General features: G+C 44.4%; 1 protein-coding gene across 1 annotated transcript; it reads left to right on the forward strand.

Annotated features, from left to right (window-relative positions):
- The first annotated feature begins 8,719 nt into the window (after positions 1–8,719).
- On the forward strand, positions 8,720–20,101 carry hes2.1 (hes family bHLH transcription factor 2, tandem duplicate 1). Its single transcript, XM_028994595.1, has 3 exons — positions 8,720–8,889; positions 8,977–9,064; positions 19,803–20,101. Exons 1-3 carry the CDS (start codon positions 8,728–8,730, stop codon positions 20,099–20,101), a joined length of 549 nt encoding a protein of 182 aa, XP_028850428.1. The 5' UTR covers positions 8,720–8,727.
- Positions 20,102–20,896: the final 795 nt, after the last annotated feature.

Genomic DNA, 20,896 nt, shown 5'->3' on the forward strand with positions numbered 1-20,896 from the left:
TGTTTAGTTTCTTTCAAATTTTTATTTTATTTTTTACCATATATAATATATGTGTATGTAAGTACATAACTCCACATGTGTTCGTTCATAGTTTTGATGCCTTCAGTGAGAATCGACCAATGTAAATGGTCATGAAAATAAAGAAAACCCCATTGAATGAGAAGGTGTGTCCGAACTTTATATGTACATATGCTGAGGTTCCCGCCAGAATTCCTCCGCGGTGCTCGTGCCTGCGGTGCTTCTCCCATCTGCCGCGCGAGCGTGCGCGCGCACCCGCCGCTCGTGCCCGCAATTACCGACGGTCGAGCGAGCGCCACCGCATCCAGAATGAAGACTTAAAGCTCAGCAAACCGCGCCCAAACCCACCTGTGCAGAACCTTTTTGGGCTGTTCGTGGTGTTTTTTTTATGGAACATGGTACAGAGACAGTAAATGAGCCAAGAAATGTCACATTTAACCTCTTATTTAACAGCTTGCCCCTACTGTGCAGCCAGTGCATGGCCATAAGGACATAAAAGGCTGAAGCATGGGGTTGGAGAACTTTATTTGTTTTTGGTCAGAAATAAAGACGCGGAGGCACAAAACTGAAACAGTTTATTTGGTGACCTGTGAAGGGAAGGCACATTTTAGCACCCCACATCTGACATCTTGGAAATTCTGAATGAGCCTCGGCTGTAATTAATCGGTAATATACATGATGTACAGTAGACTTGTTCCAGCCCATGTTCTGTTCACCCAATTTAGAACAACAATAATGAATCCTGTATCAAATGTTCATGAAACCAGTAAAGGCTAATAAATCTTTTTATACTTTTATTAGGCCAAATTAACTTTTTTTTTTATTTATTTCATGTGTTCAAGTCTCATCAAAGCAAGGCCATAATTATTACACATATTGGGACATATTTCATAATATTCAGATATGTGCACTATGCCCCCTCTTGAGCATCAGCCAACATAATGGTAACCATCCTTACACTACTAGTTTATTTCTCAAAAAGGCTGACTGGATTAAGGAAAAAGTCTCTTATACCTGACACCAAATACATTTTCATAAAAAAATAATTTAAATACTCGCCCTCTAAGCTTACTATATTATATTTGTAGGGTTAGGGTTAGTAGGGTTAATCTATTTTGTGCATAGATTAAATTTATATGTATATTTATGGCCAGGTCAGTAGTTATGGGGACACAATGGTAGTAAGTAGGGTTTAAAACTGTGACTTCTGGTTCATAGGCGAGTGTCTTGTCCACTACACTACTATACCACCCTTATAGTGAATTAAATTTACATTTACAGCATTTATCAGACGTCCTTATCCAGAGCGACTTACAATCAGTTGTTACAGGGACAGTCCCCCCCCTGGAGCAATTTAGGGTCTTCTGGTTCATAGGCGAGTGTGTTACCCACTAGGCTACTACCACCCTTAATTAAAGTGTATGTCCAATGTCAGGCTTAACTAGATCATTAAGAGTACTTGCTGCCCTATAAACATGAGTATACTGTAAACCGTGAAGAATAAGAACAGACACACGTTTGCGTAATTGAATCATCATAGTACCTTCAGATGAGGACTGAATGCCTGACGCAGGTAGACACAGGTATGACATTCGTGTAACGCATTCAGTCATGTAATAAAGTTGCAGCCGGCCTCGTTTATTTGTCATTTTGAACCCCGGCACGATATTAACTTCACCACAATGCTGCAGGACATGCATCAGAGCAGTCGTGCCGATGAGGACTTACCTGGCCGGTGCATTAGGGGGAGTTAGTCTGACCATTTCCATTTCTGCATAATCATTTTAGCATAGAAGTAGCCTATTGGGTAACCTGCCTATGAACCAGAAGACCACAGGTTCGATCCCACTTGCTACCACTGTGTCCACAAGCAAGACACAGTCTCCGGGGGGGACTGTCCCTGTAACTACCGATTGAAAGGCGCTCTGGATAAGGGCGCCAGATAAAATTTGCAGATATATGCATATATGAGCTACAAGACATTGCAGGAGACGGGATGCCTGCAAGCTACAGAAAACATGCATATTATTCACAAATATTAATACGATTCACGCGCCCGTCGCCACGTGCAAGGTACGAGAAGGAAGGAGAGTAAAACGTACCGGAGCCGGTTGGCGTCGCGCAGCGCTGTCGCAGGGACGGGGTGCGCGCCTGGCGCGTGCGCCCTTTTTGCTCGACTTCGTCTGTGCGCGAATGGGAGAGGCGAGCGCGCGCCTTGTGGGCGGGGCCACCGCCTAAAAAAGGTCGAAGCAAAGGACGTTCATGCAATAAAAACGAAATAAAAAAACAGCAGCAGTGACAGTTGTAGCCACAGACAACATTACTTTTACAATGGTGTTAAAGTAGAAAAGCACATTAAACGTTTTAACATAAAAACGTTAACATGAACATGAAACTGTGTCATATACCCAGACAATCGACAACATTTCAGTCGACTCGATAAAAAAAAAAAAAGATTCTAATAATCGGAATAAAAAAAATGAAATTAAATAAAAGGTCACTGGTTGCAATTAAGGGGGATCCCGTGCCCCCTTCTCCATAATTCATTCGGACCGCGAGGCCATCTGTCCCTTTTGTGTCGCCGGCTCGTGCCGCTCTCGTGCCCCGTATCCCACGCTCTGCACTTTTAAAAAACGCGCCTCGGCGGCGCTGAACCAGTCAGGTCTGCGGCATCGTCACTGGGCAACAAATGTCGTAGAAAATAAAGACCAGCGAACGTTCTGGAAGTAGAGTGGGTTGTGTTAATGGTTTTAAGATGTATGTGTGTGTGTGCGTCTGTGTGTGTGTGTGTGTGGGGGGGGTCTTTCTTTGTTACCGAGCATGTTATTAAACTCCTCCTATTGGTTGATGGCTTGCCTATATGTTCTACATAAAGAAATAAGTTACCCCACCAGATGTGCGCCCCGTTCGGCTTGGGTTTTGGCGTGGGGTTTAATTACGACCGGACCTGGCTACTTCTGTGCCCCCGGTCACGTGACCACGTGACGCACATCTACCTGAATTACTGCGCCTGGTTGGGGGGGGGGAGTGATGGGCGGCGGCTGCTTGTGCGACGCTGACAACAACTTTTTGTAATGTTTGGGGGTTCCCCCGTCCACCAATCAGAGGCAGGCACCCACGCTGCGTGACTGGGTTGTGCTTTTGATCGTAAAGGGGCAGCAGTGGTTTTGGGTGAAGGCGTCCGCGTCCCCAGGAGCTTAAAATGACCACGATCCATATGTTGGAATGATTAGATGGAGGTTGGGCTGCGCCAATAAGCGCACACTCGGCGTGGCTTGAGCTTGGTCATGGGGAACAACCACAAATAAATCATAAACTTCGAAATTCGCGGCAAATGAAACAAGTTAAACGTCTGATAATGTAATATGTTTCAGTGGGTTTGTGTGACTTGACCATAATGAACTCACAGAGCATCTGGCGTGGGCTCATTTGGCTCGTGCCGTTCTCGTGAATCTCATTTTCCTGGACAAAGAGACAAAAAGATCGATTTATAAATAGAACTGATAAGCAGCACGCGAACACTCAGAATTAGATTTTATATTTATATTTTATGCTTCACCATAACCTCTTACGACGCACCATTTATCGCCATGCAATCTCACAACTGCAAAATATGGTGAATTGTCCCATTGCTTACCGGTTATATAGGACCACAACTGAAATGTAACAACAACGTTGGAAAAAAAACATTGTTTCCATATTTAACAGGAAGAATGAAACGATCTTTCTTTTCTTTTTGTCTTTTTGTGTGGACGTGACGTCAGGCTTGTCGCGTTGCCAGGAAGCTTCGCGCGCGCGCAGATGAAAAGTTTCGCGTCGCCGCTGTCATCGTCGTCGATCGCTGTTGTTGTTGTTGTTGCTTTTTGTCTCGACCCCTTTTCGTCACGAAACGACGCTGGTCTGCCCAAGCAGGAGCAGCTGTCGCGGGAGAAGAACGGGATTCAGGAGCGGCCGCCGAGACTGGCGTGCGTCATGCGCTTCGTCCCCCGGAGGTTTCCAGGCGGGACGTGAGACGGGACGCTGCGTGTCTGGAGAAGAGGATGATGCGGCTTAACAGTTTAAAGTTTGGAAGTAAAACATTGAGCATTTGGGCAGCATCAGTACCAGCGCGTCACGTAGGCGGAGGCACATCAGCGCACAGACGCACTACCGTGTCATGACTGTCGTCTGTCATCAATTCTTGTATATAACGCTGATGTAAAATTGCAAAAAAAGTGTTGAATGGGATATATTAGCTAGCAAGAGAGCAGTCTGTCCTTGATGCAGCTGAAAAGAAAATGAACCTTTGGGTAAGGTTTGGGTAAGTGTAACCAGGGGTTGGAGCATCCCCAATATCGTAGTTCTTGTTGGATGTTCCAAGTCTAATCCTACCAAAAGTGGTCCAAGGAAGGACAAACCTGGGCGGTAGTAGCCTAGTGGTTAACACACTCGCCTGTGAACCAGAAGACCCACGTTCAAATCCCACTTACTACCATTCTGTCCCTGAGCAAGACACTTAACCCTAAGTTGCTCCAGGGGGGGACTGTCCCTGTAACTACTGTTGTAAGTCGCTCTGGATAAGGGCGTCTGATAAATGCTGTAAATGTCTGATAAATATTTGTAAATGACAAACCAAAACTATGCAGGGCATATTTCATTCTGTGCCACAATAAACCCCCGGTCACATTTTGTCCACAAAGGTCATTACTTTATGTCGTTCACAGAGGGTTGTATTGCATGGAGAACAGAAAGTTGGCAAAATGTACATTTACATTTATGGCATTTATCAAACGCCCTTATCCAGAGCGACTTACAGTCAGTAGTTACAGGGACAGTCTCCCTGGAGCAACTTAGGGTAAAGTGTCTTGCTCAGGGACACAATGGTAGTAAGTGGGATTTGAACCTGGGTCTCCTGGTTCAGAGGCGAGTGTGTTACCCACTAGGCACTATCACCCTACGTAATGTAATTTCATGATGTTAACAACAAAAAGTAATTTAGTCCATAAAATGCATTCTGCTGATGACAAAAATGTGAGTTTCTCCACAAAATACTCTTGGCCAATGACAGAGATGACTTTTGTGGACTAAATGACCTTTCTGTCCTTGACAGAATGCATTTTGTGAAAAACTGCCTTTTGAGTCATTGACAAAATGGCAATTCTGTGCACAAAATGAACAGTTTTTAATTTGACCAAAATAAAGTGATGACTTCTTCCTCTTGTGGACAAAATGTGATTAGATTTTTTCTTTCTTTGGACAAAATACAACAAGGTGTAAATCATTTTGTGGAACATAATGCATTTGTTCATGGACTGCTGGAAAATCATTTCAGGTGACGACCTCTTGAAGCTCAATGAGAGAATGCCAAGAGTGTGCAAAGCAGTTCGAATCCCACTTACTACCATTGTGTCCCTGAGCAAGACACTTAACCCTAAGTTGCTCCAGGGAGACTGTCCCTGTAACTACTGATTGTAAGTCACTCTGGATAAGGGCGTCTGATAAATGCTGTAAATGTAAATGTAAATGTAATCAGAGCAAAGGGCGGCTATTTTGAAGAAACTAGAATATAAAATATGTTTTCAGTTATTTCACCTTTTTTTGTTAAGTACATAACTCCACATGTGTTCATTCATAGTTTTGATGCCTTCAGTGAGAATCTACCAACGTAAATGGTCATGAAAATAAAGAAAACACATTGAATGTGAAGGTGTGTCCAAACTTTTGGCCTGTACTGTATGTTGGGTCCGATCCAACAGAAAAGCTATACTGTAACTCAAATAGCTGAAAAGGGTGAATGCATCACAGTATGTTAAGTGTCCATCCTGACCCGTGTCCAACTTCAGAACTGGCCAACAGCGCTATGGAAGAAGGTGTCCTGGTCTAAGGAACCATGTTTTCTTTTACATCATGTAGGACATTTAACTTGGATGTTTGCTGGGGCAAGAAGGAAAGCTGGTGGAGGAACTTTAAGGCTTTTGGCAACATTCTGCTGCATTGGTTTTCAGCAGCATGTCACCGCGCCACACCTTACACTGGCCGGGGAGTGGATTGAGGAGCCGACCTACAAGGATTTAAAGGCTCTGCTGTTGACGCATACCCCATTATAACTTCAGAGGTCTGCTGTGTGTTCCATACCTTGAAGGGTCACGGCTGTTTCGGCAGCAAAGAGCCTTCAGTTCCAAAGTACAAACTTCAAGTATTAGGAGGAAATTATATACAAAGAAAAATTGTCCAAAAGATGGACAAGTCCTTATTAACCCGGCACTGACACCATTTGTTTGTGTAATTAGCAGTGGTGGCCTATTGGGTAAGGAAGCGACCTCATAATCAACAGGTTTTCTGTTTGAATCCTGATCTGCCAAGGTGCCACCGAGCAAAGCACCGTCCCCACACACTGCTCCCCAGGCGCCTGTCATGGCTGCCCACTGCTCACCATGGGTGATGGTTAAAAGCAGTGGTGGCGTAGCGGTTAAGGAAGCGGCCCCGTAATCAGAAGGTTGCCGGTTCGAATCCCGATCCGCCAAGGTGCCACTGATGTGGCACCGATTAAAGCACCGTCCCCACACACTGCTCCCCGGGTGCCTGTCATGGCTGCCCACTGCTCACTCAGGGTGATGGGTTAAATGCAGAGGACAAATTTCACTGTGTGCACCATGTGCTGTGCTGCTGTGTATCACATGTGTATCACACTTCACTTTAAAAAGCAGAGGACAAGTTTCGTTGTGTCACCGTGTGCGTCACTTCACAGAGTGATAAGTTTGTTCACACCTACTCTTTGAAGGCTATAATTTACTATTATATATGGCATCCTGGCCAGATTCATGAGATGCTCATTAACATGAGTGAACAAAAAAAGAAGCATGAACCTGGTACATCTTTCTTGATCATTACAGTGTGTTCAAACTTACATTTTTATGCATTTCAACATATGTGACAAATAAGTCTGGAGTCTTTTTATGTTTACTAAGTATATACAAAGAAAAAATGTCTGTGTGTAACATGAAAAGGGAACGTTTGGAAATATTCTGTGTTGCACTTGGTGTAAAGTACCACCAGTAAACCTAGACTACAGCCTTGGTTTAAATTTTAAATCTGCTGGAGGAGATTTAATGCTTTATTATTATTATTCCCATGGCAGAATGAAAACGTTTTGAACATTTCCTCCATACTTCATTTTACATTTTGCCTAGAATCTGAATGCATGTTTTATATAGTAACCAGTGTGCAATCGTTTAATTATAAAATACAGATGGTTCTTTATTTGAGAAAGTAGCGTTTGACTCTTTTAAATGTAGTTTTGAATGATTCCGAGGTGATGGGAGGCTTGTAACACTACACCCGGCCACCACACAATGACACCCTGTTTTCTCAGCTCGCGCAGATGGGGGGACGGCGACTCAGACAAAGACGGTCCCAACCGAAACCGTTCCGGCCCCATATTCCCACCGCCGCGCTGGGAGCAGGGCCGCGGGGCGAGAGTGCGCATGCGCAGTCCGAACCGGCGGCGCGACAGGAGGTCGTGGAGGAGGAGGAGAAGGAGGGCAAGGGCCGTCCATTAACACGGGGTGCGAACTCCCTTTTTATTAATGCGTCCCTGAGCAAGAGTGTCCGAGTGTGTCCAGGGGGGGGGACTGTCCCTGTAACTACTGATTCTAAATCGCTCTGGATAAGGGCGCCAGATGAATGCTCTAAATACTAAATGTAAACTCGGTGAAAAGTAAGCATCCTGCGTGAAATATGGAATACATTTTACATATCGGCCTGACCTCATCCTTCTCCCCCCCCTCTCCCCACGCGTCACAGATCCCTCGGAAAAGACAAAGGCGCCAAACGAGAAAAAAAGGTGCTGCGCAGCGAGTCCCGGGTCCGAGTGGGAAAAGTGGAAGGTCTCAGGAGTCCCGGGGAAGGAGGGGGTGTCCCCCCCTCCCGAGGACAGCCCCCCATCTGCTGCGTATCCGCGGCTCGTGCCGAGCGCGTGGTTTCAACTGTTGCGCGCGCCCGTGGATCGACGCCGCCGTGACTTTAGGTTCTGTTTCGGAAGTGGGACATTGCACCGAAAGCACAGTTCATTTCGTCGGAGTGAAATCGTTACAAGCTTCGCGAGATGCGCACCAGAACGCAGTGGAATGAACCAGCGGACCGCGGTTTCCGTTAGAACCCGCGTGAAGCCCCCGTTTCTTTTTCGAACCCGAACCCACGCCACGCCACACCACGCCCCAATTCTTCCACTCGTCTCAAGACCCCTGCAGCAGAGTAGACACGTCCAGAAGCAGATGTTGATGAGTATCTAGCGTGGCTTGGGGAGATTCATTACTTCTTCTACTGTTGTTGGGAAACTGGACCCCCACCCTTGCCAACCCACTCGGGACTGGCGCGAAATGGTTCAAGATGGAATTAAGAGAAATACAAAAGCTCTTTATCAAACAGAAAAGGTTCTATGATTTATTTATACACTTATTGTCACTTTCTCATTAAAAACATCTTATTATAGGTCCCATAATTTTTTTTTTGCCCCATAAAATTTCAGTGTACATGAATGCTGTTCTGTGACATAAAAGGCGTATTAGGGAGTGACTGGCGCGACGCGTGCCACTGATGGCATGACGGGAACAGATGGCCTCGTCCCCCCCCCCCCCCCCCCCCCCCACGCCCAGGCCGGGTATAAAAGACCGCGCCTCGGGCCCCCGGATCCTCACACCGGCTCCCGACCTTCTCCCCGAGAACACGACCATGACCGCCAGCGCCGGCCCCCACTCCACCGTGGCCCAGAGGAAGGAGGCGAGCGAGCTGAGGAGGACCCTCAAGCCCCTGATGGAGAAGAGGAGGCGCGCCCGCATCAACGACAGCCTCGGCCGCCTGAAGGCCCTGATTCTCCCGCTCGTGGGCAAGGACGTAAGTATTCCCAACATCTCTGCCCCACCCCTTCCTAGTTTTATTGCAATAGATCTTCACGGGGTCTCTCTTTCTTTTTTCGTCCAGACGTCTCGTTACTCCAAGTTGGAGAAAGCTGACATCCTCGAAATGACCGTTAGGTTTCTAAGAGATCTTCCTTCATCTCCCGCCAAAAGTAAGTTCATTCACTTGAAACTCGTATTCACATTCACATTCATATAAACTCGTCCGCTTTATTCAGGCAGCGCACTCACGTTTTTTTTCTTTTCTTTTATCTCCAGATTCGCCGGACAGCTACGGCGAGGGCTACAGGGCGTGTCTCCAGCGCGTCTCCAGCCTGGAGCGGGGCGCCACGCCCCCCGAGGCCCCGCCCCGCCGGGTCCGGCCGAGCGCCGACGTGTGGAGGCCGTGGTAGAACCTGCCGCCTGCGGGGATTCAGCTCGGCTCAATAAAAGATGCCTGCAGCGGAGATGAAACACGAACGCGCCACGTACGCAGCCCGCTTTGGGGTTCCGAAGTACGCGGGTTGCAGACAACACAAACGTAAACCCCAAGGGTTGTAATGCATGTTGGAGGTTTGCACGACTGCCTTTAGTGGATTTGGTCCGTGCAAGTTCCGCAGTAAACACTGTGTGTTAAAACACGATTGTTCGGTGGATACGGTTGTACACAAGATGTCGTAAGTCATTGTGAAAAGAATCGATTCCTCAATAAATGACAATTGTGAAATGAAAGTTTGCTCATTGCTGTTTTAATATAAATTGGTAATAACCAACAAAAACATTCAACAGACACAGGACACACTCAACTCAAAACTCTTCCAAAACGTCTTTGCATCAGAATTCATATTTACTTCAGAGATGTAATGGAATATTCATACATTTCCCATCGACTTGCAGAGCTATGAAGTATATATATATATATACACACACACACACACATATATATATATACACACACACACACACACATACATACATACATATATATATATATATATATATATATATACACACACACACACACACACACACACATACATACACACATGCACACACTTCATAGCTCTGTATATATACACTTATATATATATAATACTTATATATATATATATATATATATACACACACACACACACACACACACACACATACTTCATAGCTCTGTATATATACACTTCATAGCTCTGCAAGTGTGTGTGTGTGTGTGTGTGTGTATATATATATATATATATAACATGAAATAACTATATTGTGTTTATGTGTATGCTTAGCTTCTAAAATAATATTTTAAACATTTTAAACAGCCTCCACAAATAACATTTAATTATTCATATGAAGGGTACCTCCCAAAGAACATATTTAAATGAGTGTTATATGGTAACCATACACACACACACACCTCTATATATTATTACACCTCTATATATAATTACTATATATACACAAAAACACCTCTATACATACTGCAGCTTATACCTGGATAAACATGTAATCTAATCTTAGGAATTAATGTTTTGTGCTTTATTGTACATATTCTATGCACTTCAAACCATAAATCCAAGGACATTTTATTTCAAAATGAAAAAATTACTAGGCAGGGACCATGGAAAGATTGTATCGGCAAAGAGCGCATCGCAGAATCTGAATCAAATTTGTGAGGAAGAGGTAAATAGTAAAAGATTATTCGCAATATTACAAAAGAATGCAATTTGAAACATGTTCTGACGCAATCCATTGGCTGAAATGAATAGTTTTCAGCATGTATCTTATTGCTTACTTGGAAAACATGTTAGGTATTGTGTCAATCTTATTATCTGTTCCCATCTCATGATTTTAGTGTCTGTCAGGGCAGCCGAATCCATCCGTCATTCTAAACAGCTTCATTTTTTTGTGTTCCGATGCTTTCAAATGGTTGGCAGTTACCAAAATCTACTTTTCCAAGAACAACTAGGCAGCCGAATGTGCACGGTTTGTCGGGTTTAATCTGCGTAGTTCAAACACAAAGCGGGTGGAATGGCGTGCCATATGCAACCCCCCATGGGGCTGTCCTGGGAATTTGCTCCCACAACCATCAACCAGCCGGACCAACCAGATCCAACATGCCACTGACGTACAGCCCATTTCTGCAATAATCAGCTGTGAAAAGAATACTAGCACATACAAACAGAACAACATATAACAAAACACTTCCCTTCTGCATTTCATCATGTTATTATTATTAATCACTATTTCATTTTTTTTTGTGCATGACATTTAGATATTTATATTTTTGGCATTTTGCAGACGGTCTTATCCAGAGCAACTTACAACCAGTAGTTGTAGAAGGAAGAAAACTGTATATCCCCACATTACTGATATTTACATCCTACACGTTTTTTCTTGTACAGTTATTTAAATCTTGTGTCCAACACATTTTCATGCTTTTTTTTAAACAAAATATTTTTTTAAAAAGCTATTTGAAAGGAAAATGCTTGGACAAGGGCACATTGGTTTGACAGAAAATACTTTTTTGAAGGCTAAAATCTTTCCAACTCAATGGTAGTAAGTGGGGTTTGAACCTGTGTCTTTGTGGTCTTTTGGTTCATAGGCAAGTGTCTAACCCACTAGGTTTAGCCCCTATTCTCATGAACGAATGCTGTACAGTACATTTTACAACATCAACAACAACAACAACATTTATTTCTTATATAGCCCATAATCACATACACTATGTCTCAATGGGCTTTGACAAGCCCTACCCCCCACACTTGACACTTCTACACACAAAAAAAAAACTCTAGGGAAGGAGTGATACAGAGAGGGACCCCCTTCCAGGGTAGAGTGAGCCTGCAAAATGGTGTCAGTGCAACAAAAGTTGTAGAGTCCTAAATTTGTAGAGGTGGATAAGTCCAAAGTGTAGTCCGCTGTCATGGTGTACAATACGTGTCCATTATGATGCTACTGGTCCATTTGAAGATCCCTGAAGCTTTAGTTGTAACGGTGGTGGTGGTTGTGGTGACCCTCTGGTTCGTTTCATGCTATGTCCTCGTTTAGCAGTTGCCAGGAACCAGGATTTACAGTCAGGTCCATAAATATTGGGACATCGACACAATGTTAACATTTTTGGCTCTATACACCACCACATGGATATCAAATGAAACGAACAAGATGCTTTAACTGCAGACTATCAGCTTTTATTTGAGGGTATTTACATCCAAATCAGGTGAACGGTGTAGGAATTACAACAGTTTGCATATGTGCCTCCCACTCGTTAAGGGACCAAAAGTAATGGGACAGAATAAGAACCATAAATCAAACTTATACATTTCAATACTTGGTTGCAATTCCTTTGCAGTCAATTACAGCCTGAAGTCTGGAACACATAGACATCACCAGACGTTGGGTTTCATCCCTGGTGATGCTCTGCCAGGCCTCTACTGCAACAGTCTTCAGTTCCTGCTTGTTCCTGGGGCATTTTCCCTTCAGTTTTGTCTTCAGCAAGTGAAATGCATGCTCAATCGGATTCAGGTCAGGTGATTGACTTGGCCATTGCAAAACAGTCTACTTCTTTCCCTTCAAAAACTCTTTGGTTGCTTTTGCAGTATGCTTTGGGTCATTGTCCATCTGCACTGTGAAGCGCCGTCCAATGAGTTCTGAGGCATTTGGCTGAATGTGAGCAGATAATATTGCCCGAAACACTTCAGAATTCATCGTGCTGCTTTTGTCAGCAGTCACATCATCAATAAATACAAGAGAACCAGTTCCACTGGCAGCCATACATGACCACGCCATGACATTTCCAGCACCGTGCTTCACTGATGAGGTGGTATGCTTAGGATCATGAGCAGTTCCTTTCCGTCTCTATACTCTTCTCTTCCCATCACTCTGGTACAAGTTGATCTTGGTCTCATCTGTCCATAGGATGTTGTTCCAGAACTGTGAAGGCTTTTTTAGATGTTGTTTGGCAAACTCTAATCTTTTTGGGGCTCACCAATGGTTTACATCTTGTGGTGAACCCTCTGTATTCACACTGGTGGAGTCTTCTCTTGATTGTTGACTTTGACACAGATACACCTACCTCCTGGAGAGTGTTCTTGATCTGGCCAACTGTTGTGAAGGGTGTTTTCTTTACCAGGGAAAGGATTCTTCGGTCATCCACCACAGTTGATTTCCGTGGTCTTCCGGGTCTTTTAGTGTTGCTGAGCTCACCGGTGCGTTCCTTCTTTTTGAGAATGTTCCAAACTGTTGTTTTGGCCACGCCTAATGTTTTTGCTATCTCTCTGATAGGTTTCTTTTGTTTTTTTCAGCCTAATGATGGCTTGCTTCACTGATAGTGACAGCTCTTTGGATCTCATCTTGACAGTTGACAGCAACAGATTCCAAATACAAATAGCACACATGAAATTAACTCTGGACCTTTTATCTGCTCATTGTAATTGGGATAATGAGGGAATAACACACACCTGGCCATGGAACAGCTGAGAAGCCAATTGTCCCATTACTTTTGGTCCCTTAACAAGTGGGAGGCACATACGCAAACTGTTGTAATTCCTACACCGTTCACCTGATTTGGATGTAAATACCCTCAAATAAAAGCTGATAGTCTGCAGTTAAAGCACATCTTGTTCGTTTCATTTGATATCCATTGTGGTGGTGTATAGAGCCAAAAATGTTAACATTGTGTCGATGTCCCAATATTTATGGACCTGACTGTATCTGCTGGTCTGCCAGTAGTCTGTGCGCTTGATTCGGTGTCTCGGAGAGAACAAACAGAAGCAGTGGCAGACCGTGGCACTGTACGACCGATACTGAAATATGTGGTTATAGTGGTATATGTTGCTACAGTGGCCCGGTACCCTAACTAGGACAGCCTAACTAGGGTGAATTTGACACTGTCTGTGCTTAACAGGGTGACTGTGTAATAAAGTTGACTTAATAATTGACACTGTGTCTGGGACAGAAGGCCAGAGTAAACAGATGTGTTTTACGTTTAGATTTAAACACTGAGACTGTGTCTGAGTCCCGAACACTGACCGGCAAGCCGTTCCACAACTGCGGAGCTCTATAGGAGAAGGATCTCCTCCCAGCTGTGACCTTCTGTACTTTGGGTAACAGTAGTGACCCCGCACCCATTGATCGCAGGAGGCGTGGCGGGTCGCAAATAACTAAGAGTTCACTCAAATAGCTTTTTAAAGTTCATTTGGAGCTTTATAGGTCAAAAGTAGGATTTTGTAGTCAATCATACATTTGTTGGGTAGCCAGTGCAGTGATTGTAAGACCGGGGTGATGTGGTTGAATTTTTTTTTTCTAGAGCATTCGGAACTAGTTTACTCATGCACCTACTAGAGCATCCAGACAGTAATGCGTTGCAGTAATCTAGCCTTGATGTAATAAATGCATGGACCGTCTTTTCTGCATTATGAATTTTTTTCTTATTTTTGCAATCTTTCTAAGGTGAAAGAATGCTATCCTAGTGATAATATCTACATGCGAAATGAATGAGACCTGCATCAATGAGGACACCTAGATCCTTTACTTTGTGAGATAGAAAGGCTATCCAGAGTTATGATGTAGTCAGCCAGCTTATGTTGAGCTGCTTGAGACCCAAGTACAAGAGCTTCTGTCTTATAAGGGTTTAAAAGAAGAAAGTTGGTGAGCATCCACTGTCTAATGTCCTTCAGATATTTCTCTGTTCTGTTCAGCTGCTGCCTCTTGCCTGGCACTGCTGATAGCTACAACTAAATCAGACATGATTTGAACCATACAAGGGCTATTCCCTATTTTTAACATTTTACATTGACATATGACATTAAACACACCTTAATGCATTAATATACACAGATCAGTCATAATATTATGACTACCTTTCACGGCCAAAGATCCCTGACTCCACTAAACCTTTGTTGCATGAGATCTGTTGTGAGATGGTGTTTCCATATGTTGTAAGACATCCCACAGCTGCTCAATTGATTCTGGGGAATTTCGAGACCAAACTTGTGTTGTGTTTCTTAAACCGCCGTTGTGTTAGGGTCAGATTATCCTCCTGAAAGAGCGCACTGTCATCACGCACACTCAATTTTCATGAAGCAGTGAACCTGAATGTAGTAGCCTAGTGGGTAACACACTCGCCTATGAACCAGAAGACCTGGGTTCAAATCCCACTTACTACCATTGTGTCCCTGAGCAAGACACTTAACCCTAAATTGCTCCAGGGGGGGACTGTCCCTGTAACTACTGATTGTAAGTTGCTCTGGATAATCGTGTCTGATAAATGCTGTAAACGAATGCACCGTACTGCTTCTGCCAGCTTACCTTTGTTATACATTGCCATTGTGATACACTGCAGCACAGCACATGGTGACACAACGAAATGTGTCCTCTGCTTTGTGGGCAGCCACGACAGGCACCCAAGGAGCAGTGTGTGGGGACAGTGCTTTGCTCAGTGGCACCTTGGTGGTTTCCTCACCCGCTAGGACACCACTGTCCTGAGAAATGATCTCTAGATCATTTTCAAGATTCAAGATTGGTTTATTGTCAGTACAACAGTATACACAGTTACACAGTATACCGTGTATTGAAATAATGTTTCCCACAGCCCCCCCAATCATAAAAGAATCATAAAAGTGCAATATATATGTATATACACACTAAACTAAACTATACTAACTAATCCTAAAACTTAAACACTGTATAGGTTATCTCTATAAGAGAAAAGTAAAACCTTTTTGTACAGTGAACAGGTCAAACAGGACATAACTGGACAACATCATGTAGGATGCTTGTGAGTGGAAATGTTGGCTATTTCAAACAGGACACACAAGACAAGAAAAACATGCGCAAGATGTGTAGGAATGTGCAAAAAGAGCATGGATGTGCAAAATGAGTTGAGATGTGCAAAAATTAGTTGCATAAGGCTGGAAGTGTATTTTTGTTGAGTTTAACAGTGTTCTGGTGATTGCAGTGCATTGAGAGCTCTGACTGTTTGGGGGAAGAAGCTCTTGCAGTGTCAGGCAAAAGAGATGTTCTTACCAACACAATTATTTCACACCCTGCCATCCACATGATGTTAAAGACAACCTGGGCATCTTCTTCCACTGCTTGAAAAACATGCCATAGCAATGACCGTCAAGCCAGAACACTTTTGTCCAATTACCAATTATTAAGTTTCTCAAGTTCTTACTTTTGGCAGTTTACATGTTGTGGGATGAGAGGAGACGCGGCCTTTTGTTTCATCAGCAGAACGAAGCTCAAACTGTCTCTTCATAAACAGCCGGTCGGATCCTCCAGCTTAGTCTGGGGGAAATTTCTATAACTTAACCTTTATGTGTCTCCGAACAGGACAATTAACCCTGTGTTTGTCCAGGGGGGCTGTCCCTGTCACAACTGATTGTAAGTCGCTAAGGATAAAGGGTGTCTGATAAATACCATAAATGTGAGTGCAAATGTATGTCGGTCTCACTGCATCTAAACTCGGCAGCTAGTTCATAGTTTTGATGCCTTCAGTGAGAATCTACCAATGTAAATGGTCATGAAAAGAAAGAAAACACATTGAATGAGAAGGTGTGTCCAAACTTTTGGGCTGTACTTTTCCTGCTCTTGGAAATTGCATAATATTGGCTGTCTGTTTTGAGATAGTGTAAATCACACAAACCACTTGGGGCAAAAATGACAAGTATTTATATCTTGTGCTGGTGGATGGTAATCAGGTTGGAAATAGCGGTTGCAGGTGCAAAAGAAAAAGTTTCAAACCACAGCCTCTACAAAGCAGAATCTGTGCAAAAATATGTATTTTGGCCTGTATTGTGTGTGAACATTTGCTCTTGGTGTCTGATGTGACCCCCTTCTGCAGATACAACTGCAACTAAATGTTTGCAGTAACTGTTGACCAAATCCCTCCTTTTTTAGTCTGTTTCCATGTTGACTTTTCATCACGTAATTTGGAATTTTTACATCTTGTAAGACTGTTTACAAAGAAATGCTGTTGAAATCATGCACGGTGTGGCCTTTCTGCAAAGAATTTTCTTAATTTTCTTCGTCACAGTGATTGAGATGATGATATACGATAAATGTTTGGGCAATTTTCCTGTCATGCGTGTTCTGGTGGTGTAGCTGCTCATCGGCAGGGTTGGTTTGTATAAATTTCAGAACTGGAAGGCAGCGCAGCTGACTGACGCCGATGGGAACAAAAGAGGCACGCTAACTGAACACAGACAGGCAAATTTCTCATCTCTGGGTCTTTCGCTCATGCTGCTGCACGTCACGCTGATCTCCACATACCCCGAGGGAAGGGAGGGAGGGCGAGTGCAGTATCAATTACAGCCCCCATCTTAAGCCCGCTCTTATTAAAAAGTAAGAAATAGGATGTATAGTAAATTCCCCCTTTTCTTCCAGTTTGTGACAAATTATACCAGCTAATATTATACTGTATCAGAATTAGAAAACACACTCTAAAATACAATGTAAAGCCACAATGCAACAAGTTTTAAATTATATAATACCTTAGACAAACTTAATGTACAGACAATAAACAAGAAAACAAGAGGTTGATATTATCATATATATTATATTCCATAATTTAATGGAAATTAAGAAAACATCTACAGCTCTGCTATATAAACGCTTGAAATACAGGTTATTAATATATGAAGAACGGTTGTCCATCGCCACGACTGGCGTGTGTTTGAAAGAAACAAAAGATTTTTTTGGTGCCCTGATCGCGCGCCTCCAAGCTGGCAATGCCCTCGTCCAATCAAAGAAGCCAAAGGGCGTCCATCCATCCATCCATCCATCCATCCATTCATCAGTTCAAATCCCGTCCGACCCACGCCGCCCATGACGCATCCAAACGGGAGTCCAAACGGGGGAAAAAAACGCGGGGAGGCGAGAGCAGAGCAGGAATCTGTGGTCCACAGGAGGGGTGGGGTGGATTGTGGGGCGGGGTGCAACAGACGCGTCCATCTGGCCCCGGGTCCCCAAGGCGCGTGCAGGGCGCGTGTTGTCCCACAGGAATGACGGAGCGCGTGTTGTCGTGATAAATGTTTAAGCGTGAATAACCGTCACCGGGTCACTAACACCAGGAGGACCCGCCGCTCCCTGCGGACTACTCCAGGACCAGCATACGCACTTCGGCGATCTATCCATAACTAAAGGTGCCTGAACAAGAAATAGATCGTATGGTTTTTCATGCTTCCAACCTGTGGAAGGTTCCGAATTCTCGCTTAAATTTTTTAGGAAAAAGAAGAAGCCTCGTTGCCACCGAATACACCGTGGACTGTACCTCACCCACGACAACAAAATGCAAATCGATAAAAAGACCAAAAATAATCATTTTAATGACAAAAAAAAACGCACTGTGCACGTATATCGGTGCATCGCGAAATTACTGGTTTTACGCACACCAGGGCTGTCGTGCCAATGCGTGTGGCGGTTTGATTCCCTGGTTAACTGCTGTTCCACCGTGACTCTCCTGGCCAGGGGTCCGACAGGCTCGACCCCCCCCCCCCCCCCCCCCCCCCCTCACCAAGTAGCACAGGTGAACTCCGTCCTGACCAATGAGATGTGAGGAAGGGCCACTATCAAGCTGTTGCAGAATTATGGCGTGGCTTGGGGGATCTGTCACCATATTTAAATTTTACGCAGCCGCTCTCCAAAACAACTTATACGGCTGCCCACCCAACACCCACCCCCCTCCTCAACCCACTCGGTTTGAAACAAAGGACACGAGTGGAGCTTTACACACTTATATATATATATATATAGATTTTATATACTTTTATTCTGTCTGGTGGTGAAACATCGCGAATTGGAGTAAGCTGCCGTGCGTAAAATGTCGCTTATACTAAATGAATAGGTTCCATTAGAAGAATAATGTGTCAATTCCACAAGCATTCTACATATTATTTTAAATATTATGTTTAATTAAAAAATGTATGATCTTTGGTCATGTATGTATCTGTTTTTGTACTTTTTGACGCTGTATGCCAGCAACTGAATTTACGGAAAACCCCAAATATTACTGTTTTGTGAATATAGAATATATATTTTTTGTCGTTTTGTTAATATGTGAACAGATGGCCGTCACGTAATGTTTTGTTGTGGGTTTTTTTTTTGTTGTCTGCGACTCGAAAGTTGCTTGGTCGAAACGATTCCTCCTCGGCTTGGGGGCGTCTCCCGACGCGCAGGGCCCGGCTATAAAAGACCACCTCGCAGCGCACTTGAGCACAGACACAGACTCGACTCTCTCTCTCTCTCTCTCTCACACACACACACACACACACACACAGACCTTCGCTTGTTCTGACGCCGCTGCCTCGAAACATGAGTCCCAGCACGACCACCGACACGACCCTGCCTCCCTCGCCACGGCTCACCGTGGCCATGAAGAAGGAAGCGCTGGAGCTGCGCAAGGTGAGAAGGCGAGCTCCCGTCACGCAGGCCGTGGCTGGCCGCAAACATTGTTACTCTCGCGGTGGTGAAATGCGTCGTGGAATTGTGTCTAAATATATATATATATATTTGTTATTGCACATTTTCAGACGCTGAAGCCTTTGATGGAGAAGCGGAGACGCGCGCGCATCAACGACAGCCTGAACCAGCTGAAAACCCTCATCCTCCCTCTCATCGGCAAAGATGTAGGTTCACCAACCGAGCTCCAGACAACTGTTTTACCTCACCAGAGTACAATACTGGCCCTGCTGTGGAAAATTCTTCATCTAATCACTGTCAAAAAAATCTTTTTATTTCAGAACTGCCGCTACTCCAAATTTGAGAAAGCAGATATTTTGGAGATGACCATCAGGTTCCTCAAAGAAATCCCCGCCTCTTCCACCAAAGGTGAGACTCCTTTTACAGCTTCCCCCTGTGCGTCGAGTTTCTTCTTTTCTTTATAAAATCCGTTTCTAAACGAACTCTTTTTTTTTTTTTTAATTCCAGACTCATCTGCGAGCTTCGACGAGGGCTACAGGGCCTGCCTCCAGCGCGTCTCCGCGCTGCTCCCCCGCACCAGCCTGGACCAGGACGCCTGTCGGCGGGTGGAGGACTTCGTCCGGCGCTCCATGCCCCCCGAGGTCGCGGCCTGTCGCGGCTGCTGCGCGCAGAGCTCCGGGGCGCCGCCCCACGTCCCGCGGAGGGTCTCCGGCCTCGGCCACAAACACGGCGTCGCCCGCCCGGCCCCCGGCCGAGCCCAGGCCGCGCAGCAGGCGCCGGGTGCCCACATGTGGAGGCCGTGGTAGAGGACGACGTGTAAATAAGGACGAGGGTTCAAGAGAATAAGCTGTAAATACGTGTGTGTCGTGTTGTCCCGACTACACTCGCTGAGTGACCATTAACTGTTATAATTGATTTATGCACGCTGATGTAAAATCAGGATGGTTCATGCCAAGCCAATGTTTTTTTTCTAGACTAACAGTTTATATTTAGTCCTCTTTGGGGGTTAAATGATAAAGGGCTGTATACAAAAAGCCTGTGTAAAACCCCAAGGGTTGTTGAAATGTTGTTAAAATTTGCACATCAAGCCTCAGTATTACGGTCTGTGCAGATACGAGTCGTGTAAGCACGTTGTGTTAAATAACTATTTAAGAAATATAAGTTAATAAATCCTCTTTACAAGGATGATTGTATTTATTTGTGATGCAACCATTGCCATTTTAAATAAACTTTACGGGCAACACTGTATTTTTGTGTGCGATTTACTTCTTTTATGGAAATAGCCCACAGAAGACCGTTTAGCGCACTGACGGAGACTTCAGCGACCAGCGATTACAGCGCATTGCCGCCATCTTGCGGTAAAGAGTGGAACTGCGGCGCCATTAAGGCGCCTAATTAGGGTTTTGACGGACAAATCCGGGCCGTTTTCAGTTCCGATCAGTCATTATATTGCGGCAAAATGGAGCGTTCACTACGACACGAGCAAGGTATACAAGGGACCTTAAACAAGGAAAAAAATGTTATACGTATTTACATATACCACCTTTATTTTATTATTTTATCTGTTCCACGGACACGTCACGCAAATTAAAGTGATACAT

Source organism: Denticeps clupeoides, chromosome 10 (assembly GCF_900700375.1).
Source record: "Denticeps clupeoides chromosome 10, fDenClu1.1, whole genome shotgun sequence".
In the NCBI taxonomy this organism is placed as follows: Eukaryota; Metazoa; Chordata; class Actinopteri; order Clupeiformes; family Denticipitidae; genus Denticeps; species Denticeps clupeoides.

Excerpts from the sequence above, each read along its gene's own strand:
- hes2.1 (XM_028994595.1), top strand. The coding sequence starts at position 8,728 with ATGACCGCCAGCGCCGGCCCCCACTCCACCGTGGCCCAGAGGAAGGAG. Across the intron at positions 8,890-8,976 it reads TCCCGCTCGTGGGCAAGGAC|ACGTCTCGTTACTCCAAGTT; the intron begins GTAAGTATTCCC and ends TTTTTCGTCCAG. Across the intron at positions 9,065-19,802 it reads TCCTTCATCTCCCGCCAAAA|ACTCATCTGCGAGCTTCGAC; the intron begins GTAAGTTCATTC and ends TTTTAATTCCAG.